The 17,938-nt window shown below is 37.5% G+C and overlaps 1 protein-coding gene across 1 annotated transcript in view; it reads left to right on the top strand.

Moving 5' to 3' along the window:
- The window catches only part of Ppp2r5a (protein phosphatase 2, regulatory subunit B', alpha), a gene marked incomplete at its 5' end in the record, with an annotated part of 55,487 nt that continues 37,549 nt past the window's right edge, over window positions 1–17,938 (top strand). The window contains 1 exon segment of the mRNA XM_005375450.2: window positions 1–180. Coding sequence (XP_005375507.2) covers window positions 1–180 — 180 coding nt within the window.

Below are 17,938 nucleotides of genomic sequence, written 5' to 3'. Positions count from 1 at the left end.
CGTCGTCGTCGCCGCCGGCGGCGGGGGCTGCGAGCGCCGCCATCTCGGCCTCGGAGAAAGTGGACGGCTTCACCCGGAAATCGGTGCGCAAGGCGCAGAGGCAGAAGCGCTCGCAGGGCTCGTCGCAGTTCCGCAGCCAGGGCAGCCAGGCGGAGCTGCAGCCCCTGCCCCAGCTCAAAGGTAACGGCGGGGGCGCGGAGCCGTCCCCCACCCCGGCTCTCGGGGCGTGCGCCCGTCCCCTCCCTGCGCGGCGCGGCCCCCGCCCTGGCTCAAACAGGTTCCTGCGGAGTCCTGCTTCTCTCTGCGCCCCGATTCGCCTTAACTCTTCCCGTCTCGGAGGCCAGCAGCCCTTCCCACCTGCGCGCTTGCCTAACGTGCCCTCCCGTCGGGATCCTGCGTCCCGCGAGGCAGAGTTGTGCACTTTCCTCCGGGCCTGGCCCTGTCTCTCTTGCTTTGACATCCTGTGTCGTCCTCAGACACTCGCGTTCCCGAGTCGCACCTCCCGTTTTCCACCACTCTTAGTCCTTCACTTTTTCTGTTAGCAAGCGCTCTGCACCCACCCTCCGCTCAGCTCCCCTTCCCACTGATTGTTCCCAAGAGTCAGACCAGAATCCGAGTGCAGACGACAGGCTGGTCTGTAGATGTGTTTATAATGGGGGAAGAAAAACACCCAGAATTGGGCCAGTGTAGATCTAACTGACTGGATTCGGAAAATACGCTGTCGTCCGAGAGTGTACACACGCGATCAGTTTGGAGGAGTGTGAACGAGTAGAGAGTATTGTTTTGCAGCGGACTGGGAATTTAGCTCACTAGGCGGTGGTTCCGGAGACTTTGTAAGGTTTGTACAGTAATTCAAATTGGTATCCGTGCCTAATGCCTTGCAGGAGTACTTGGCCCTCCTTTTGGCTCACTTACTTTTCCCACTAGGTTTACAGGCTTTGCAGTAAGTTGGTTCTTGGTGTTCTTGCCTGTTCTTCGGGAAATACTGGGTTTTAATTTTTATGATTTTGACATTGTTGCTTTTTATGAGATAGAAATCATTATGGAACAAGATGATTGTGTCCCTAGACATTTACAGAATTCTTGTAACAAAAGAAACCTGATAGAAATCTGGATCATCTGTTTCACAAGGCCAGGAAATTGGAGGTTCATGCTAAAATAGATAAATGTCAAGCAGATTTTTCAGTCCACTTGAAAAAGATCCAGCATCCCTTTCAAGGCCAATCTGGTCCTGATTTGACTTTGGGTTTATGAACCCAACCTCATTTTGGCAAGGAGTCCAAAGAAAGTCCCAGTTCAAGTCACAGTTGACCGACAGTAGTTTTGGAACCCCATTCAGACCCTATATTGCACTGCTTCCTGGGCTGCTTCCAAACCAAGGACAGTCTCACAGCCCGAATCAGACTGGCTTTTGAAAAGAGGTTTTAAGATACATTTAGTCTGTGCTATCACATTTATGATTTGATTGCTCTTTAGCATACCGAAAGTGTTAAAATTCAGGTAGTTTAGTCTATGGTAGACCACGGTGGTAGGCATTGCTAAGACTTTAATTCTTGAGGGATGTTGTCGCTGTAAGACCGTCATCTTATCTGTAAGGATACTGAACTGCTGTTCAGAGGTTTAAAATTTTGCACTTAAGACATCATAGTTACTTTGGTTTTGATTTTTTTCTTGAGCATCAAATTGTTTTTACATTTTTGTTTGGTGCTAGCGGTTTTCTTATAATTTTTAGTAAGATATTCTAGTTCTCAGTATTGTACTTGTTAATATTCACTTTTATTAAATAAAAATAATCAGATATTAAACATGTTTTAACCAGATGTGTCTTTAATATGTCTCACTTTTAAAAGCTTGGCAATAATTGCATAGAATCAGTAGTCATCTAACTTACATGGTGTTTAGTTCAACAAGTGGAAGATGCCATAATGTTTTATTTACATTATCTAGGCACTAGAAAAAAATAAAATTGGAACTTTGGATTAATTCTAGATATTTACATGAAAATATAGTATTCTTCATAAGGAAAATTATTCAAGATAAATTTATTCAGCATAACTTACTTAGATTTAATTAAGGATATAAAACACCCTTACTTGTATTACCCACTAATGGGAAAAACTGCTTCTACTTCACCTGCCAAAAATGCTTGAAAAGTGATTTTTTAAAAAAAATTCAGTTGCTTCATTTAGTACTTGGCAGTGTACTTAATACCACAGTGCTGTGTTTTTCTGTGTGTGTGGTTTTTTTTTCTGTCAGTAGTAGTTTTTTCCATTTGTGGCTTTAACGAAAAGCTGTGGAAAGTCCTTTAGTATGTGTATGGAAGAGGATTTTTCTTCCTGCTCTGAAATACAATCTTACTGTGGAATAATTCAGATATCTCTGGGCATCCAAGATCTTTCAAGTGGTTATACCAACCTGCTTATGTTATACTTTGTCCACATGGGTCGAAACTGGAAAGGTGCCAACTAGTTTTCCTCAAAGCATACTGTGAGTAAGGATTAGCAGAATAATCCACCCTTTTCATCTGTAGGAAGTTTATTTTTGTAAAATCATTTACTAAGTGGATTGCAGGATTTTAATAGTAGAAATGTTGAAGATAAATTGGTTTGTCATAGTTTTAACAAACAAGCTATGTTAAAATTTGTTTTTTTAAAAGAGGAATTTATGGGGGTCCTAAACGTTAAATTATATTAATTTATATTATAAGGCTTAGATTCCCCCCCAAAAAGGGTTGTCTTTTGTTATGTTCATTGTATAAGCTCCTCTGAGCGCTAGATGCTAGAAAATAAAAGTAGGAACATTGTGTCACTAATTTTTTGTATAGAATTTATGTTGAAGTTTTCCACCTTAAACTTTTCATCTGGTAAGCAACAAGTAAGGAAGCTTAACTCTTAAGAAATCTGTTACTCATAATAGGAAGTTTTTAGTCTCTAACCTATTTCAAGTTTTTGGAAGGTTTAATTTGGTAAAGTAGTTGATACCTTAAATTTGTTTAGCAATTTATTGTTTTCAAATTGTTTAACTTTCTCTTTTTATTTTTAATTGTAAAATAATACTGCTTATGACAGATGGACCGAAGACGTGTAACTTTTGATATCTGTACTCTGCTTTTTCATACCTTCTAAGGAATGCTATTGTGTGATAGTCCATATCTCGATATATATTTTAACAATACTAGTGTATTTTATTGGGTCATCCCACCAACTTTGAAGACTAATATTATTCCCATTTTATTGCTGAGAAAGCTGAGGCTCAAACAGTTTTGTTTCAGACTTGTGATTATTTGTTTGGATGATTTGCAACTGACACTGGGACTCAGGTCAGATGATTTCGGTATTTTTGCTGTTAACCTGTTTTACGTAAATTTGAAGCAGTATGATAGAAAAAGTTGGATCACTGGGGTTAGTTCTCGGTCAGAGGTAAATTTTTAATCTTTCTGAGTCATTTTCCTTATCTGTAAAATGGGGATAATACCTCCCAACCCCAGGATTCAGGGGATTAAGTGAAATAATTTAAGTGCTTAAAATAGGCAAAGAATGTTAGCTCCCATTCTGTTTGATATTTGGAAATCCAGATTTAAAGTATTTTAAACAAAGCATTGTTAGTAGGATTACTTACATAGTAAACTTTTGCAGTGTATTTGAAATACGATTTTATTTATAATGTTTTCAGATGTGATTACCTGAGTGAGGCAAAGCTATCTTTTTTCAGCATGAGAAGTAATGAAGGTAGAGTAAAGTCAGACTTTATAATATTAAAAGCTGTAAGAATCTTATTTTTAAACCAAGCAAAGAAACCACATTAACCAGTATAATTGTGTAGATGCACATTTCTTCTAGGATACGGCCAGTAAATAGCAAAGAGCAGGCTGAAGCTGGTTTTGACATCGAAGTCCTCCTTAGATAAGATAAAGAACTTGCCAGGTATCACTCGGATGCTTAGCTGGTCCATGCTTGGAAGCTGGGTACCAGTGCTGCTGACTAAAGTGCCTTGCTTAGCATTAGTGGGGAAAGTGTGAGTGTGTTTTATGGAGGTTTGTGTTCTTCTGAGTTAGGTGTAGAACAAGAGCACTGATAAAATCCGACGTTCCATAACTCTTTTTTTGGGTAGGGCAAAATACTAGTCACTTAGCTTTTAAGGTTTATAAATGTTTACATAACAAAGTTAGTATCATTCCATCTAAACACACAGCCCTTTTGGTATTTTGGATGGGATTAAAGGAGAGTTGAAATTCATCTGAATATGTTAAGAAAAATATTTCCAGCCAGATGTGATTGTGCACACCTATAATCCCAGCACTCTGGGAGGCTGGATCACAAGTTCCAGCCTGGGTGGGCAGTTTAGCGACTTAGACCATCACAGTGGGGTAGAGGTTAGGGATATGCAGTAGCTCAGTGAAGGCCATGGGTTCAGTTCCCATGGGGGAGGGGGTGGGGAAGGATAAAACATTTTAGAACTGTTTTCTTTTAGGACTATTGTCATAACTCTTCTAGGAGACTTGATTCTTTTCTTTTCACTTTTTTAGAATGTACTTAGAGGAATTGCTAAATATGGTGTCTAGTGCTCGTCTTTACATGAAAGAAACTTGTTTTTAAGCTTAACATCTTCAGAATTCCTCGTTTAGGGTCATATCCTCTCTCCCATTTTATTACCTCTTTATTTCTTCGTTTAATTTTAGATTGTTCTATACAGAATCTAACTGAATAAAGTAACAGTCCAGGAGCATATATTTGGCATACTGGTGTGGCTCTTGGGGTAGCACACAACCCTGGTCAATTCATACTAGTGGACTCGCATTGTCTTCTTGCCTGGGTGATGACTCTCAATGGCTTTGGGTAGTCGTTTAACCCCTTTGAACTTGTGGTTAGTCATTTTCACCCGCAAGAAGCATTTTTCCCTTGATAAATCACAAAGATGCATTAGACTCTATAAGTTATAGCCTCTTTGGATTTCAAAGACAGGCTTGTCAACAAAGTAACACTTGAAAAGTAATAGACTTTGGTGGTTTTTTTTCCAATTTAACTTTTTAAATTATAGCATCTGGGCATAGAGACTATGTTTATTTCAACATAGAGACTAGAGTTTAATTTTATGTAGTTAGCATTCTGGTTCTACTTGCTATACGCTTGGGGAACTTCAATCAATTCTTAGGCCCCACTCCAGAAAGATTATAAATTAATATCTTGAAGGTAGAATCCAGGCATATGTATTTTTAAAGGCTCCCAGGGGGGATTCCGATGTTCAATTGAGAATCATTGATTCAGTATTATCTGTCTATTGATTTAATTCACTAATTGAAACTTTGTCCTTTTCTCTCTGATGCTCATGGTTCATTACCCAGCTTATTAACATTTCCTGCCCTTTTCACCTCCTGGTATTTACACCTCACTCTTAACTTTACTGCCCCCTGTGGCTAATCAGTTGCTTTCCTGAAAGGGATAGTGCTTCGAGATTCTTGGAATTTTAGGTATGATGAGATGGTTCAGTCTACTAGATTTTGTTGTATTACTGTAACTAAAGCCCACCTACTATCATAAAGGCCAGGTGGACCTTTTTTCCTCAGATTTTTAGAGATGAAGGAGTAGGCAAGTAAATTTGAAAACATATGGTAGAGGTTTGCCTGGTTTTAATCTCATTATTCAAGATAACAGGTACTGACCACAACCACTTTGGAAAATAAAACTGATTTCTTCTAACTAAATGTATTCTGCTTCTTGAAAATCTAGACCTAATACCACTGTTGGATACCACTGTTGGATATATTGAATAAAAAGTATTGAACCACATAACTATTGAATTTAGTTGTGGTTTTGGCCATACCTTATATTTACTTTGTATCAAGAAATGTTTTCTGCCAGTGTTTTTATGTATTAGTTAATCCTGATTACAGGTTTTTATTAAAGGTAGGGCAGTGAGGACCCAGGGCTACTTTTATTCCAGATTTCTGTTTTGTCTTTGGCCTTTCAGTTAACCAGTTTGAATAATACTTGTATTTGTTGATTTATTGTTTGGAGTAAGTTGCTCAGTTAATACATTGATGTTATAGTGATGTTTTCACTCCAGAAAGAAATGGGAAATTTGTGTGTGTGAAAGCAGATGTCTGGTGGTTTTGGGTTTTTCGTTCGTTTGTTTTTTTCAAAATTCATTATACCATAGTACTAAATATAATACTCTGGGCATAAGCATAATAAATGTGGTCATGTAGACAGAATAACGTTTTGGGGGGCAATACTGGGGATTGAACTCAAGACCTCTGGCTTGCTAGGCAAGGGCTCTTCCACCGAGTTACGTCCCCAGGCTCTGTCCTCAAGCCCTGCTTTTTTTTGGAACAGGTTTGGCTAAACTGCCCAGGCGGACCTGGAACATGCAATCCTTTTTGGCTCAGCCTCCCAAATAACAGAGATTACAGGTGTGCAGTTTAGGCCCGGCTGGAATCTTTTCCTTTTTTTTTTTTTTCTTTTAAAGACAGGATCTCGCTTTCTAATTCAGGCTGGGCTTGAACTCACAGTGTAGTCCAGGCTGGCCTGGAACTTGTGATCTCTTGCCTCAGCCTCCTGAGTGGTGGGATTACAGACAGGTATGCACCATCACCATACCCACCTCTAGAATCACTGATGTGATGAAGTTATGTGGTGGTTAACTTCAAATCAACCGTCACCCCCTCACTGACTGTGCTTTTTGCAGTGATGTTTGATGCTATTAGAGATTGATTCTTTTCTGTTTTATGATGTTTATGCCTAAAGCTGGCTCGAGCTTATTTAAAGTAAATGAATTCTGGGTCCTTAATACTTTGATAGGAAATAGTAAATGTGGATTTAAAACAAAGGATTGTTTGCTCTTGTATTTTTCCAGTGACTAATGTGAGTGATAGTTTACATTATTGGTTTGTTTCTGGGGAATAATTATTGTATAAGGTTTGTGTGGAAAAGTTGTAGTAGGTTGATTCTCAGACATGGACATGTGTATATTTAAAATTGAATAAATAAATAATTACTTTACAGTAACTTCTAAATTTTAGGTGCAGTGTTTATAAGGATGACCTTGAAGGAGATGAAAGGAACAGATTTTAAATATATAATTACTTTTAGTGCATTATTATGTAACAAGGAATCTAATTGCTGAAAGAGTTTGACGTGACAGGCTGAGTTTATGTAAAATAGACTCCACTTGTCTGTGCAGGATAATTTACTAATAAGCAGTTTCAAGACTTTTTTATATGTATCTATTTGAACTCTTCCCTGAAGGAATTTGTTTGTGTGGGCTTTTTGGTGAGTAATGAAAAATTTTAGAAACCCTGTAATTTTGATTCAGATTTCTTAAAGAAACCTACTGGACTTTTTTGTTTGTTTGCTGAGTATGATAGGCTTCCATGAATTTCAGAGAACCTGTTTCTAACTTCTGCTTGCCTTCTACTGAAGCAAGAGATTTCTTGGGAACACACTCCTCCTGCTGGAATGGTGGTGCTTATTGCACCTAGTGTACTGTACTTTGGCTTCCAGTGCTGAATGGGACCTCAGAAATCGTTCTGTGTAGCCTCCTTTGGACATTTGTGTCACTCTGCTGTTCTAAATAAATAATTTGCCTTAAAGTAAGGAGAAGACAAGGTTTTCGGCTCTTAGCTATACTCAAGTTTTGCTTAGCTGTTGAGTAAATGTGGCTGAAGAGGTCAAATACCCAGAGTAAGAGCTTTTTAGTGACTGGCCTTAGAACTTGCAGTGAGGAGTATCAAATCATGATGTAGCTTCAAAAATGATTATTTTGTCTGTTTAGTTTTGTGTTTGTTTCAGTTACTGGTAAAGGATACTTATGTAGTTATTGTCAGAAATCAGATTATCTCAACTCATTGTTAATTCCTGTGCTTCTAAATTTGATAGATGTGAATAAAATGATAGATTTTGTTACAACCCCTGTACAGTATTTTAATTAGCAAAAGTTGGTGGGTTTTTAAAACTTAACTTTTTAGCCAGACTTTTCCAGAGATAAACATCTGTTGAAGTTTTAAGTAAAACAAGATATAATTTCTTAGAAATGTGTATCTGCTTAAAAAAAACAGCTTGCACTCTTGTTCTTTTAAGTCAGTGGAAAAAGTCTGTTTTCCTATTGTGAAATTAGATGCATTCTTTGCTTTGAAAAATGTTAGTTCTTTGGTTTCCTTATTGCTTAAGATGTAGGTGAGCTATTGTGAGATTGAAACTTTGCTCAGTAAACTGAATAAGACAACAGATTTTTTTTCTTTTGAAACTGTATTTAGGAGCTTGTAGTTGGTGAGGAGTACAGATTTGCAAGCAGGCAGTTTCAATTAGTGGATCAGTGTTGTGATAAGATGTAGGAGAGTGTGTGAGAGACACGACCTAGTTTTCCTCTGAAAGGGAAGGAAAGCTTCCTAGAGAAAGTGATAGGTAAACTACGACCTAAACAGCCCACAGGTGTTAGGCCAAAATACGAAGAGGTCTCAGCGTAAACCTGTGAGTGAACGTAGCGTGGTGCCCGAGTTAGAAGTGCCGTAACATTGAGTGCCAGCAGTTTCTAGGGCTGTGATGTAGAATATTGGAGGAGTCTGGCTTGAGAAGAGACTTGGAGCTCTTCATGTTGAAGGATGGGTGGGGCGCATACCGCATTTGTGTGACAGCAGTGTGAAGAATGTGCCGGGAGGTAAGAGTAACACGGAGGTAAGAGTAACACCGGTCAGGATGTGGCCTGGCAGTCCCGACAAGAGGTGAAGGGCCTGCCTAAGAGTGGACGGGTGCTGTCACAGGCAGGACTGGTAAGGGAAGAACTGACTTTAATGCAGTTCTGCATGATGGTTTACCAAAAGGGAAAAAAAGATCAAATTTAGGAAGACAAAATAATGATTCCTTGTGAGACAGTTGAAGTGCATGTGGGAAATTGAACTGAAGCTGCCTTGTAGGAAGTTACATAATTTGGGTCTTGAACTAAGTAGATCTATGCTAGAGATAATAATTTGGGGACTCTTTGGCTTATAAGTGGCATTTGAAGCAATGTAAGTTGAAGTGACTGCTTAGAGAAATTGTATAGCATGACAAGAGACAAGGAATACCAACATTTAGATGATGGTCAGAGAAAAAGACACAACCGAGAGGCAGAGAGAAAGCAGGATGAGAGGCAAGGCCACAAGGGAAGAGAGGAGTTTGAAAACTGGAGGACAGCTGCGAGGAGGAGCAGCACTGAAGTGGACAAGCCAAGTAACTGAAAAGCTCCCCAGGGCTTTGGGAGTCTTGAGTCATCGCTGCTGACTTTCCAGGCGTTTCAGAGGACTGAGAGACTTGACACAGGTTTCTGTAAGGTGCAGAACAAGTGGAAATTGTGTAAGGTGAGTCAGTAAGTATGGGCAGCTCTTTAGGAAGTTTGGCAACCCTAAAAAAATACTTATAGCTGTTGAGGGGAGAATGGATTATAGCAACAAACTTTTAGAAGGAGGACCAGTTAAAAGATTATTTTAATAGGTTAGTTAAGACAACATGTGGCTTCATCTAGGGGGGTAGCAGTAGAGGTGAAGAGAGATTTATTTGAGATATATCTTAGGGCAATATGAATTGTTGGGACAGGAATAGCCGGAAAGGGAAAAACAGCATTAGGGATGATTCCCACATGTGTTTTAGTGCGGACACCTGATAAATAGAGTGTACGTGACTACTGAGACAGGAGTATACTAGAGAAGGAACCAGATCTAGAAAGAAAATACAGATTTTTTTTTTTTTTTGGAAACTTTAAATTTGACATCTCTTTTGGAAATCCAGTTATAAACACCAAATAGACTTTGGATATGTGAATCAGAGTACCCAGTTGGTAATTTCTGTGACTTCTGAACATTAATTGCATTCTTTAATATGACATTCAATGGTCTGCTAAGACTTTAACTTTGTTTATTAAAAGATGTGCATAATTTGGTTGATTGGCCACTTGGTCAGAGCCAGGTTGGAATGATCTATTCCTCCACTCAGCAATATCTTCCATGTACACCCTGTGGCAAGATGTGGTATGTGCGTGAAGCAGATCTTCGTGAAGAAAGAGAAGTGCATGAATAAAGTGTTACTTCATTGCCTACTTTCTGCCTTGAGACTGTAAGTTAAATGCTTTGAGGCCTGACGATCTATGTCTTCCTATACAACATTTAGGACGACAGTGCTGTTTTACTATTTACTGAATGAAATGAAGCAAAGGCTATTAAATTGATTTAAAGAAAATATCATTTTGTATCATGTTGTGCTTTGTTGTTTTTTTTTTTTGGTTTTTCTCCGGTACCGGGAACCGAACTCACGACCTTGCGCTTGCCAGGCAGGCGCTTTTGCTGCTGAGCTAAATCCCCAGCCCCGTATCATGTTGTGCTTAAGCATTTTATAATGATTTATGATTGAGTGATGTTTATATACGCCAGACTTTTTAGCATTTTGTAGGCAAGGAAACCCAAACCTAGCGGGTTATACAGTATTCTTGTGCAGAGCATTTACAGTTTGGTCTTCTCAGTTGGTTATTAATTCCTTCTCTGTAGTGTTAAACTGAAGATGTGTATTAACTGCATTTAAGCAAATTTGAGCACCTTATTTCCTAACAGTGCAAAAGAGAAACATTTAGAACTGAAAGTCTTACCAAAGGGAATAAATACAGTTTCTTTAGGTGCTGGGCAAGAGGGCTGTTACGAACATAGATTTTGTTTTTTCCCCATTTCCCCTAAGGTTTTTCTTTTAAGGACCTTTAAAGCAGAGGATCTTCGTTAAATTCTTCTAATCTTTGTTGATTTTCTTTGTGAACCCCTTTTAACAGTGTCCCTGCCCCCTTTATGTAACCTGTAGTTTTTTCTGAAGATGAGCTGAATTGTTAACGTCATGTAACATTTGTATCACTCGTAAATTTATAATTTGCAGTTACCTCTCATTTAAATTTACAATGATTTGCAGTTAGAAGCTTGGACAAATTATTATAGATCATCAAGAGTTGATTAGACTCTACTTATTTTTACTTTTCTTTTGGAAGTCCTAGTTATAGTTCTCTGTCCTACGTAAGATTTTGAAAAGTTCTCTTATACCTGGTATACATTAGTATAGCACTTTCTTTTTTGATGTTTTTCTCCATTTGAGAAGGAAAATAAGTTGGAGCAAGATAAGAGAGACTTGTATATAAAAGTCTGTTGGGCTTATTTATTACATTGGTATCTCAGTCACAAACTTCATTCTTTCCACAATTCTGGTTGCAAACCAAATTCGACAAGAACCAAGTCAAATTCAGTGGTTAGGTTCAATGCTGACCTTATGGGGAAATTTGGTTTGGTTCTCGTCAAATTTGGCTTGCAACCAGAATTGTGGAAAGAATTAAGTTTGTGAACCGAGGTACCACTGTATTACTTTACTAATTCTGTTCTATTAAAACTTATAGATAATTGAAATTAGACAATTTTATGTCATCTCCTTAAGTAGCTTTCTAAATGCTTCTGGAAAAATGAATGAACCAGCCTAACTGAATCCAAAGTGGGACCAAAGTACCAAGTATAGCAATGAACTAACTGCTTTTAAAGTGTATTTATTTCCTGTAGTCACATTGCCTTTGTGAAATTTCCATCATTCATGTAGAAAAGGCTTTTACCTAAATACCACATTACCTGGGAAATGGTTTTGTACTTCATTTATTTTTGATAATCTGTTTTTAATTTGGATCACCAGGATGATCCTACACGTATTTTGAGAACTACTTGTTTTTAAAGATCTAGAGAAGTAGCATATATGGAATAGGAATGACTATTTTAGGATACAATACTTTCTGTGAGTCATAAGTGAGTCTCAGTTTTCATGGTTTTCTAAAATAAACTCATTTAAAGAAAATATGCAATAAGAAATGTCATTCTTAACTAAAGTTTATTTTATAATGGTTTTATTATTTTTGTAAAAATATATAGATTCTTAAAATAACTCAAAGGAATTATATTACAAAGGTAGAAAATAAAAATTCCCATGAAGGGGAAACCCCTCAGATTTTTGACTGTCTTATGTTTTTCTGTTAGTAGGCTTGAACAGTGTACTGTTTGTTGTTCTGAAGGCCATTATTTTCACTTTATAGAATATTACTAGTGGTACAATTTTTGAAAGAAAAATTAAATCAAAATTGTTTCTAAGGCTAGACATAGTGGCACACACTTGTAATTCCCGCACTTGGGAGGCTGAGGCAGGAAGATCGTTGCAAATTCGAGACCAGCCTGGGCTACAAAGTGAGCTCAAGGCCAGCCTGAACTGCATAGCGAGACCCTGTCTCAAAAAGACCCCAAAAAAGAATAAAAAACCCTGTTTCTGAATAAAGATTTTATTTTTAGATATACTGAATCAACTCATTTGAAATACTGCTTATAAATTTGTTAGAGAAGAAATAACTTCGAAGGATATTGGTATTTAATTAAAGGGAGGTTATATGTAGATTTCTTGGAAAACGCAATTAAAAGAATACATTATCTTCTCAGAAAATACATACAATATTTTGTATAGAATTTCAGAGTTCTTAGATTTCTACCCCCAAGTGCTATCTTAGAGCCCATCTATTGAAAAAAAAGCAGGGTATCTGGAGAGCTTAGGTCTTGCCATAGAGATTTGAACACCTTGTTAAGAAAGTTGTACTTTTTCTTAATGCAATAGTAGCAGACGTTTCTCAGGCATTATAAGGAGCAGTACCTGCCAGATGAAAACCTCATCACAACCATCTAACTGAAAGTAGCTGTAGCTATCCACTGTCTAGAGAGGTCCTTTTAATATTTCTTTTTTTTTTTTTTTTTTTTTTTTTTTTTTTTGGTTTTTCTCCGGTACCAGGAACCGAACTCACGACCTTGCGCTTGCCAGGTAGGCGCTTTTGCCGCTGAGCTAAATCCCCAGCCCCCCTTTTAATATTTCTTGTTCCTGAAAAATCCCCAATGAGAAACAGAGATATTTCAGAACACTTGTTTGATTTAACAAATAACAGGTTTTATATCCAAATAAAATTAAAAAGCGACACAAGCTTTCCATGAACTCTCCTAGAAGACTGTTTTCGGCATTATGCTTCCTAAAGTCCAAGGTTCCACATCCCAAGGAATCTCCATAGCATACCCTCTTAACTCAGCCTCATCCTTGTTTTTTCTGCTTTATCAAAGCAGTTCTTTAAGAGTTAATATAAGTTAATTTTTTGAAATAAGATTTGATCAGTGTGTTTTAACCTTTCTGTGATATAGTAATTGTGAATATACTTAACACTTCAATAATTGATTAAAGCATGGAAATATTTATACTTTTAAAAGTTTTAGATAGTACTGCAGGTGTTTTCTTGAAATAATACACATTTGTGTATTAGAATTATAAAACTGATAGTATATATGTGTTGAAATTTTCTAAAATATGATAGGTACAGTTTTTTCTCACCCTTTTCAATTTTAGTGAAATCTGAGAACCTTCACTAAGTCATATTTAGTCACAGTGCTGTGAGTCATTTGTTAATAAACATTTCCATTATGGCTTTATAATGGCCTGATCTCTAAAGTTTCAAATAAAAGCTGATTTTAGACTCTTAGTTATTAATGTTCTAAGGGTATTGCCAAAAAAAGCTACATGTCCTATATTCTGTGCCAGTTTCTTAAATTAGAATCTTGGATTGCATCCTCAGCGTGTCACTGTAGTGGTATTGCTGGGTTGCTATGATACAGTGCTTGTTCTATAATTTGTAGCATAAATCCTATATGAGATCTTACTTTAGATTTCAAATATATGAGCAACAGTAGTTGGGTTATAATGCCTTTTTCCTTTAAGGAAAATTGTACTCATTACACTATTATTTTTGTTACAAAGGAAGATACTGTTATTTCAAATATTTATCTTCAAATGTAGAGAGTTAACAAATGAGCAGTTTGAATAAAGTGGTATTCCTAGGAAGTTTTCACTTACAACATTGACTAATGAGGATGGCCAAGAAGAGGAAGGCGTTATGATAGTTAATAAAATTTCAGTGTCCTACTTGTTTTTAAAATCTTTAGAGATATAAATATAAATTACATTTTCTGGTAAAATGCATTAAAGATAGTACCAGCAAAACCACATTAGCAGAAAACTCCAAATTTTCCTATTTTACTAAAATTTTTTCATTCAGTGAAGTGTTCTTGAAACGAACCCTACATAGCTATATTAATAATTATTACCTCTTTTTCATTTCACGTGTTGGTTTTGTGCTTCTTATTTACATGTTTCAAAATTTTGTCTAATTTAGTATAAATTATGGGCAGCATAAAGGCAAAATGGGATTTAAATGCATTCTGTACACATTTCTTGTAAACTGAAATTTATGTGGATGTTGGAAGAGGCATTACTACAAATGATGTTTAATTTTATTGTCTTTCAGTAATGTCCTGGGTATTTGATATGAAAGTATTTTAGAAAATAGGACTGGACTACATTTTTAAAAAGTTTTATTGAGATGTAATTCTCATACCTACAGTCCACTCCTTTAAACTATATAATTTAGTAGCTTCTAATATATTTATAGATGTGTGCAACTATTGTAGTCAGTGATATTTTCAGGGCTCATCCATGTTGTAGCATGTCAGTACTTCATTTTTATGGCAGAATATTCTATTGTATACTGCACTTTTTTTTTTTTTTTGGTAAATTCTCTGTATTTATGTCCTGTATCTGATGTAACATTGTTATCATTGTTGTCATACCTTTCTTCTTGAATGGTGGGGTTTTGTTTTTAGTTTGGACATATCTGTAATGACTGCCTTGAAGTCATAGTCTGTTAGATCCAACAGGTCACTCACACAGGCAGTTTTCACTGCACCCCCCTTCCTGACTTACGGGCCTTACTGTACTTTTAAGCTATATACATTCTTGTGCATAGCTTATAAACTAGAAATCTTAGGTAATGCATTTTAGCAGTGTTGGATAATGATCCTACCCTTTGAGGCTTATTTTGGTTGCTTATTTGTTCAGTGACTGGGTGATGTACCTCAGAGGCAAAGCTTTGGTTATGCCCCTGGGATGACAGTGGTTTGGCAGGGTTCTTTGTCTTTTTCTGCCTATACTCTCAACTGTTATGTTCCACTCTTCTCCAGCTGACAGTTGTTTTCAGCAGTGCTCTGGGGCACAACTTGTTCTACTGACTAATCCAATCAAATTTAGGCTTTGAAGGTGTAACTCCTAAGGTCAGTGTTTGATCTTTATTCTGACAGCAGAGGGCTTCTGTAAGCTGCTGCTTTTGCTGCACCTCCATCCAGTTGAGTCTGTATCCTCATTGAATCTAGAAATCTCATTCTCCTTCACCATGATCTTTGCTGGTTTTGAGAACATCTCTAGACTTGAACGTTTTTGTGCTTTGTGACAATAAAGTTCAGTTCCTTTTAGAAAAGATGAGGAACTGTTTATGGGAGATGGGGAAGAAGGATAAGGAATAGCCTGAGGTCTTTTGGACTTTCCAGGGCTGGGGTAGTTGGGACCCCACAATCCTCAATGGTGTTGCCCACATCTGTCCCACATGTGTAAACCTGCCAAAGGAAGGGAAACCTCACCTCTTGATTGCCCTTGCCAAGTACTTTACTGGCCTCAGCAACAGATAGCTGTGGATAGGATGAGAAACACCAGGATCTGCTCCTCCCTTGTAGAAAACTATCAGGGAGATGGAGGAAGAGGGGTCCCTGTGTTCTTGGGAATGCCTCTTAGACATGTAGCCTGCTGAGGGGAAATGAGCTATTTTGCTTCAGATACTGCAGACTCTCACTACTAGATTATCATAGATTCTCTTGGATAGCTGTTTCCTCATTTGTGGTTTGCCCTTGGGACTATTTGAGGCTTTAAATGGTTGCTTTAAACAGTTTCCCTGGGGAGCAAGTCTGTGGAGCTCCTTTCTCTATCATTTCTCTCTCTCTCTCTCTCTTTCTCTCTCTCTCTCTCTTTCTCCCTCTCTCCCTCTCTTCCTCCCTCTGCCCCTCTCTCTTCCCCCTCTCTCCCGCTCCCTCCCTCTCTCTCCTCTCTCTCCCTCCCCACCTCTCCCCCTCTCCATTTCTCTCCTCTCTCCCCCCCTCTTTCCCCTGTCTAGACTACAGTTGTAAATTGTTTTATAGTAATAATTAGTACCATATCATACCTAGAAGTATACAGCTTTCAAATACATGTACTCATGCAAATAAATTCTAAATCTTAGAGGAAATGGGAAAATTCCTTGAAATAAACAGCATTCTAAAACTAACACAATAAGAAACAAAGATTGGAATATTTAATATGTTTATTTGATTAAATCTTAAGTAAAAACCCCAGCAAGGACATTAATAGTAAAGAAAATTACAGGCATATTCTTTATGAAAGTAGAGTTTTAAATCTTATATAAACTGATTTCATTGAATACCCAGATATAGAAATAGGATGATACTGTACATCATGATCATTATGTGATTTATGCCAGGAATGCAAAGCTCTTTTACATTAAAAACAACTCACTACATGGCTAGAATAAAAGAGAAAAATCGTATCAGTTCAGTATAGACAAAAGTGTCCTTTGTGTGCAGTTCTGTTTCCAGGTATTGGGGTGCTGGAGTCTCCTTCTGGAGGTGTCCTGAGTAAAGAATTGGTCAAGACAATGCAAATGATAGCAGAGTTTAATTGAAGGTAGTAAAGGCTCTGCAGAGTAAGTTTGGGCCAAGTAAAAGTAGGAAAAAAAGTACTATACACCCTACAGCATGAAGGCAGCCGCCGTGGGAGAGCGAAAACAGTGGCAGAAACTCAACAGGGACTGCCCTTTTTGTATCACCCCTTCCTCAGGCTGATGTGAAGTCCAGGCCATCCTATCGGACACCTGCTCGAGTTCCTGTGAGAAGTCCATGCACAGGGCTTTGGGCATCATTCTGTGCCTTGTGTCCTGGGATTTGTATAAGTACTTCACACTAGCTTTCACACTAGCCTTCACACTAACTGGAGCACCACTGGAGCTCTAGTGCCCTGGAATTTTGTGATTAACAGGTTACATCCAGTTTTCCTATGCCCTAATCTCCTGTCTCAGTTCCCTTCACTTCAATACTTTTCTTTACAAATCCCAGTTGTCTAAGAATCCCTGACATCTGATTTCTATCGTTTTAGCTCCCTAAGGCTGCTTGGTCTTTGGGGGCTTCTCTTCCCTATGCATTCTCCGTGGAAAGTGCTACTAGATAGATAATAGGGTGTAATTATTGAGCTCACCATTTCTCTTCTTCAGGGATTATGGTCTTGAACTGCCTGTTTCCCACCATTTGAGAATAGTTGATTTCTTACATTTTGTCCAGTTTTTAGTAGTTTGTAGTGGGAAGTCTAGTCCTAGAAGAAGTCTTAGTCAAACTCCTTTATCATTTTTATGTTGTAGATATAAAATATGACATTTTACACATAGACTTATATATACCACTTATATATATATTTACATCTCTCTGCTTACCAGTGTGCTTAAATGTTTTTATATCTTTATTGGTTGTTTGTGTACTGTGAACTTTTTTCCTGTGGATTTCATTTGCTTTTTTTCTTACTGATCTCTAGGTGTTCTTTTGTATATCCTGAATATCAGTCCTTTGTTGGTTATAAAACTAAATGCTATATAGTTTTCCTGTTCACATTTAGTTTTTTCAGTTCTCTTGGAATTAATTTGTGTGTGTGAAGGAAGAATCTAACTTTTTATATGAGTAGGCAGCACAAATTGTTTAAATAAAAAATATTTCCTACTTGTTTTTTTAAATATCTGTTACATAATAGCCTTCTGTATATGTACAGTGGTTTACTTCTAGGTGCCTTATTTCCCCCCTGTGGTCTTTTTTTTTTTTTTCCTGTTCTTGTACACCACCACCTAGTTTTAATTTCTTAATATGATAAGGTGACTCTTTGTTTTTTTAATCTTCTTAAAAGTCATCTGTGCTATTGGCTGTTTTCCCAAGTGAATTTTTAAGAACACCAGGTTGAGAATT

Source organism: Chinchilla lanigera, unplaced genomic scaffold, assembly GCF_000276665.1.
Source record: "Chinchilla lanigera isolate Chin_1 unplaced genomic scaffold, ChiLan1.0 scaffold00005, whole genome shotgun sequence".
NCBI classification, from domain to species: Eukaryota; Metazoa; Chordata; class Mammalia; order Rodentia; family Chinchillidae; genus Chinchilla; species Chinchilla lanigera.
Note: the sequence above shows the minus strand (reverse complement) of the source record. Positions and strands in the feature narration are given on the sequence as shown.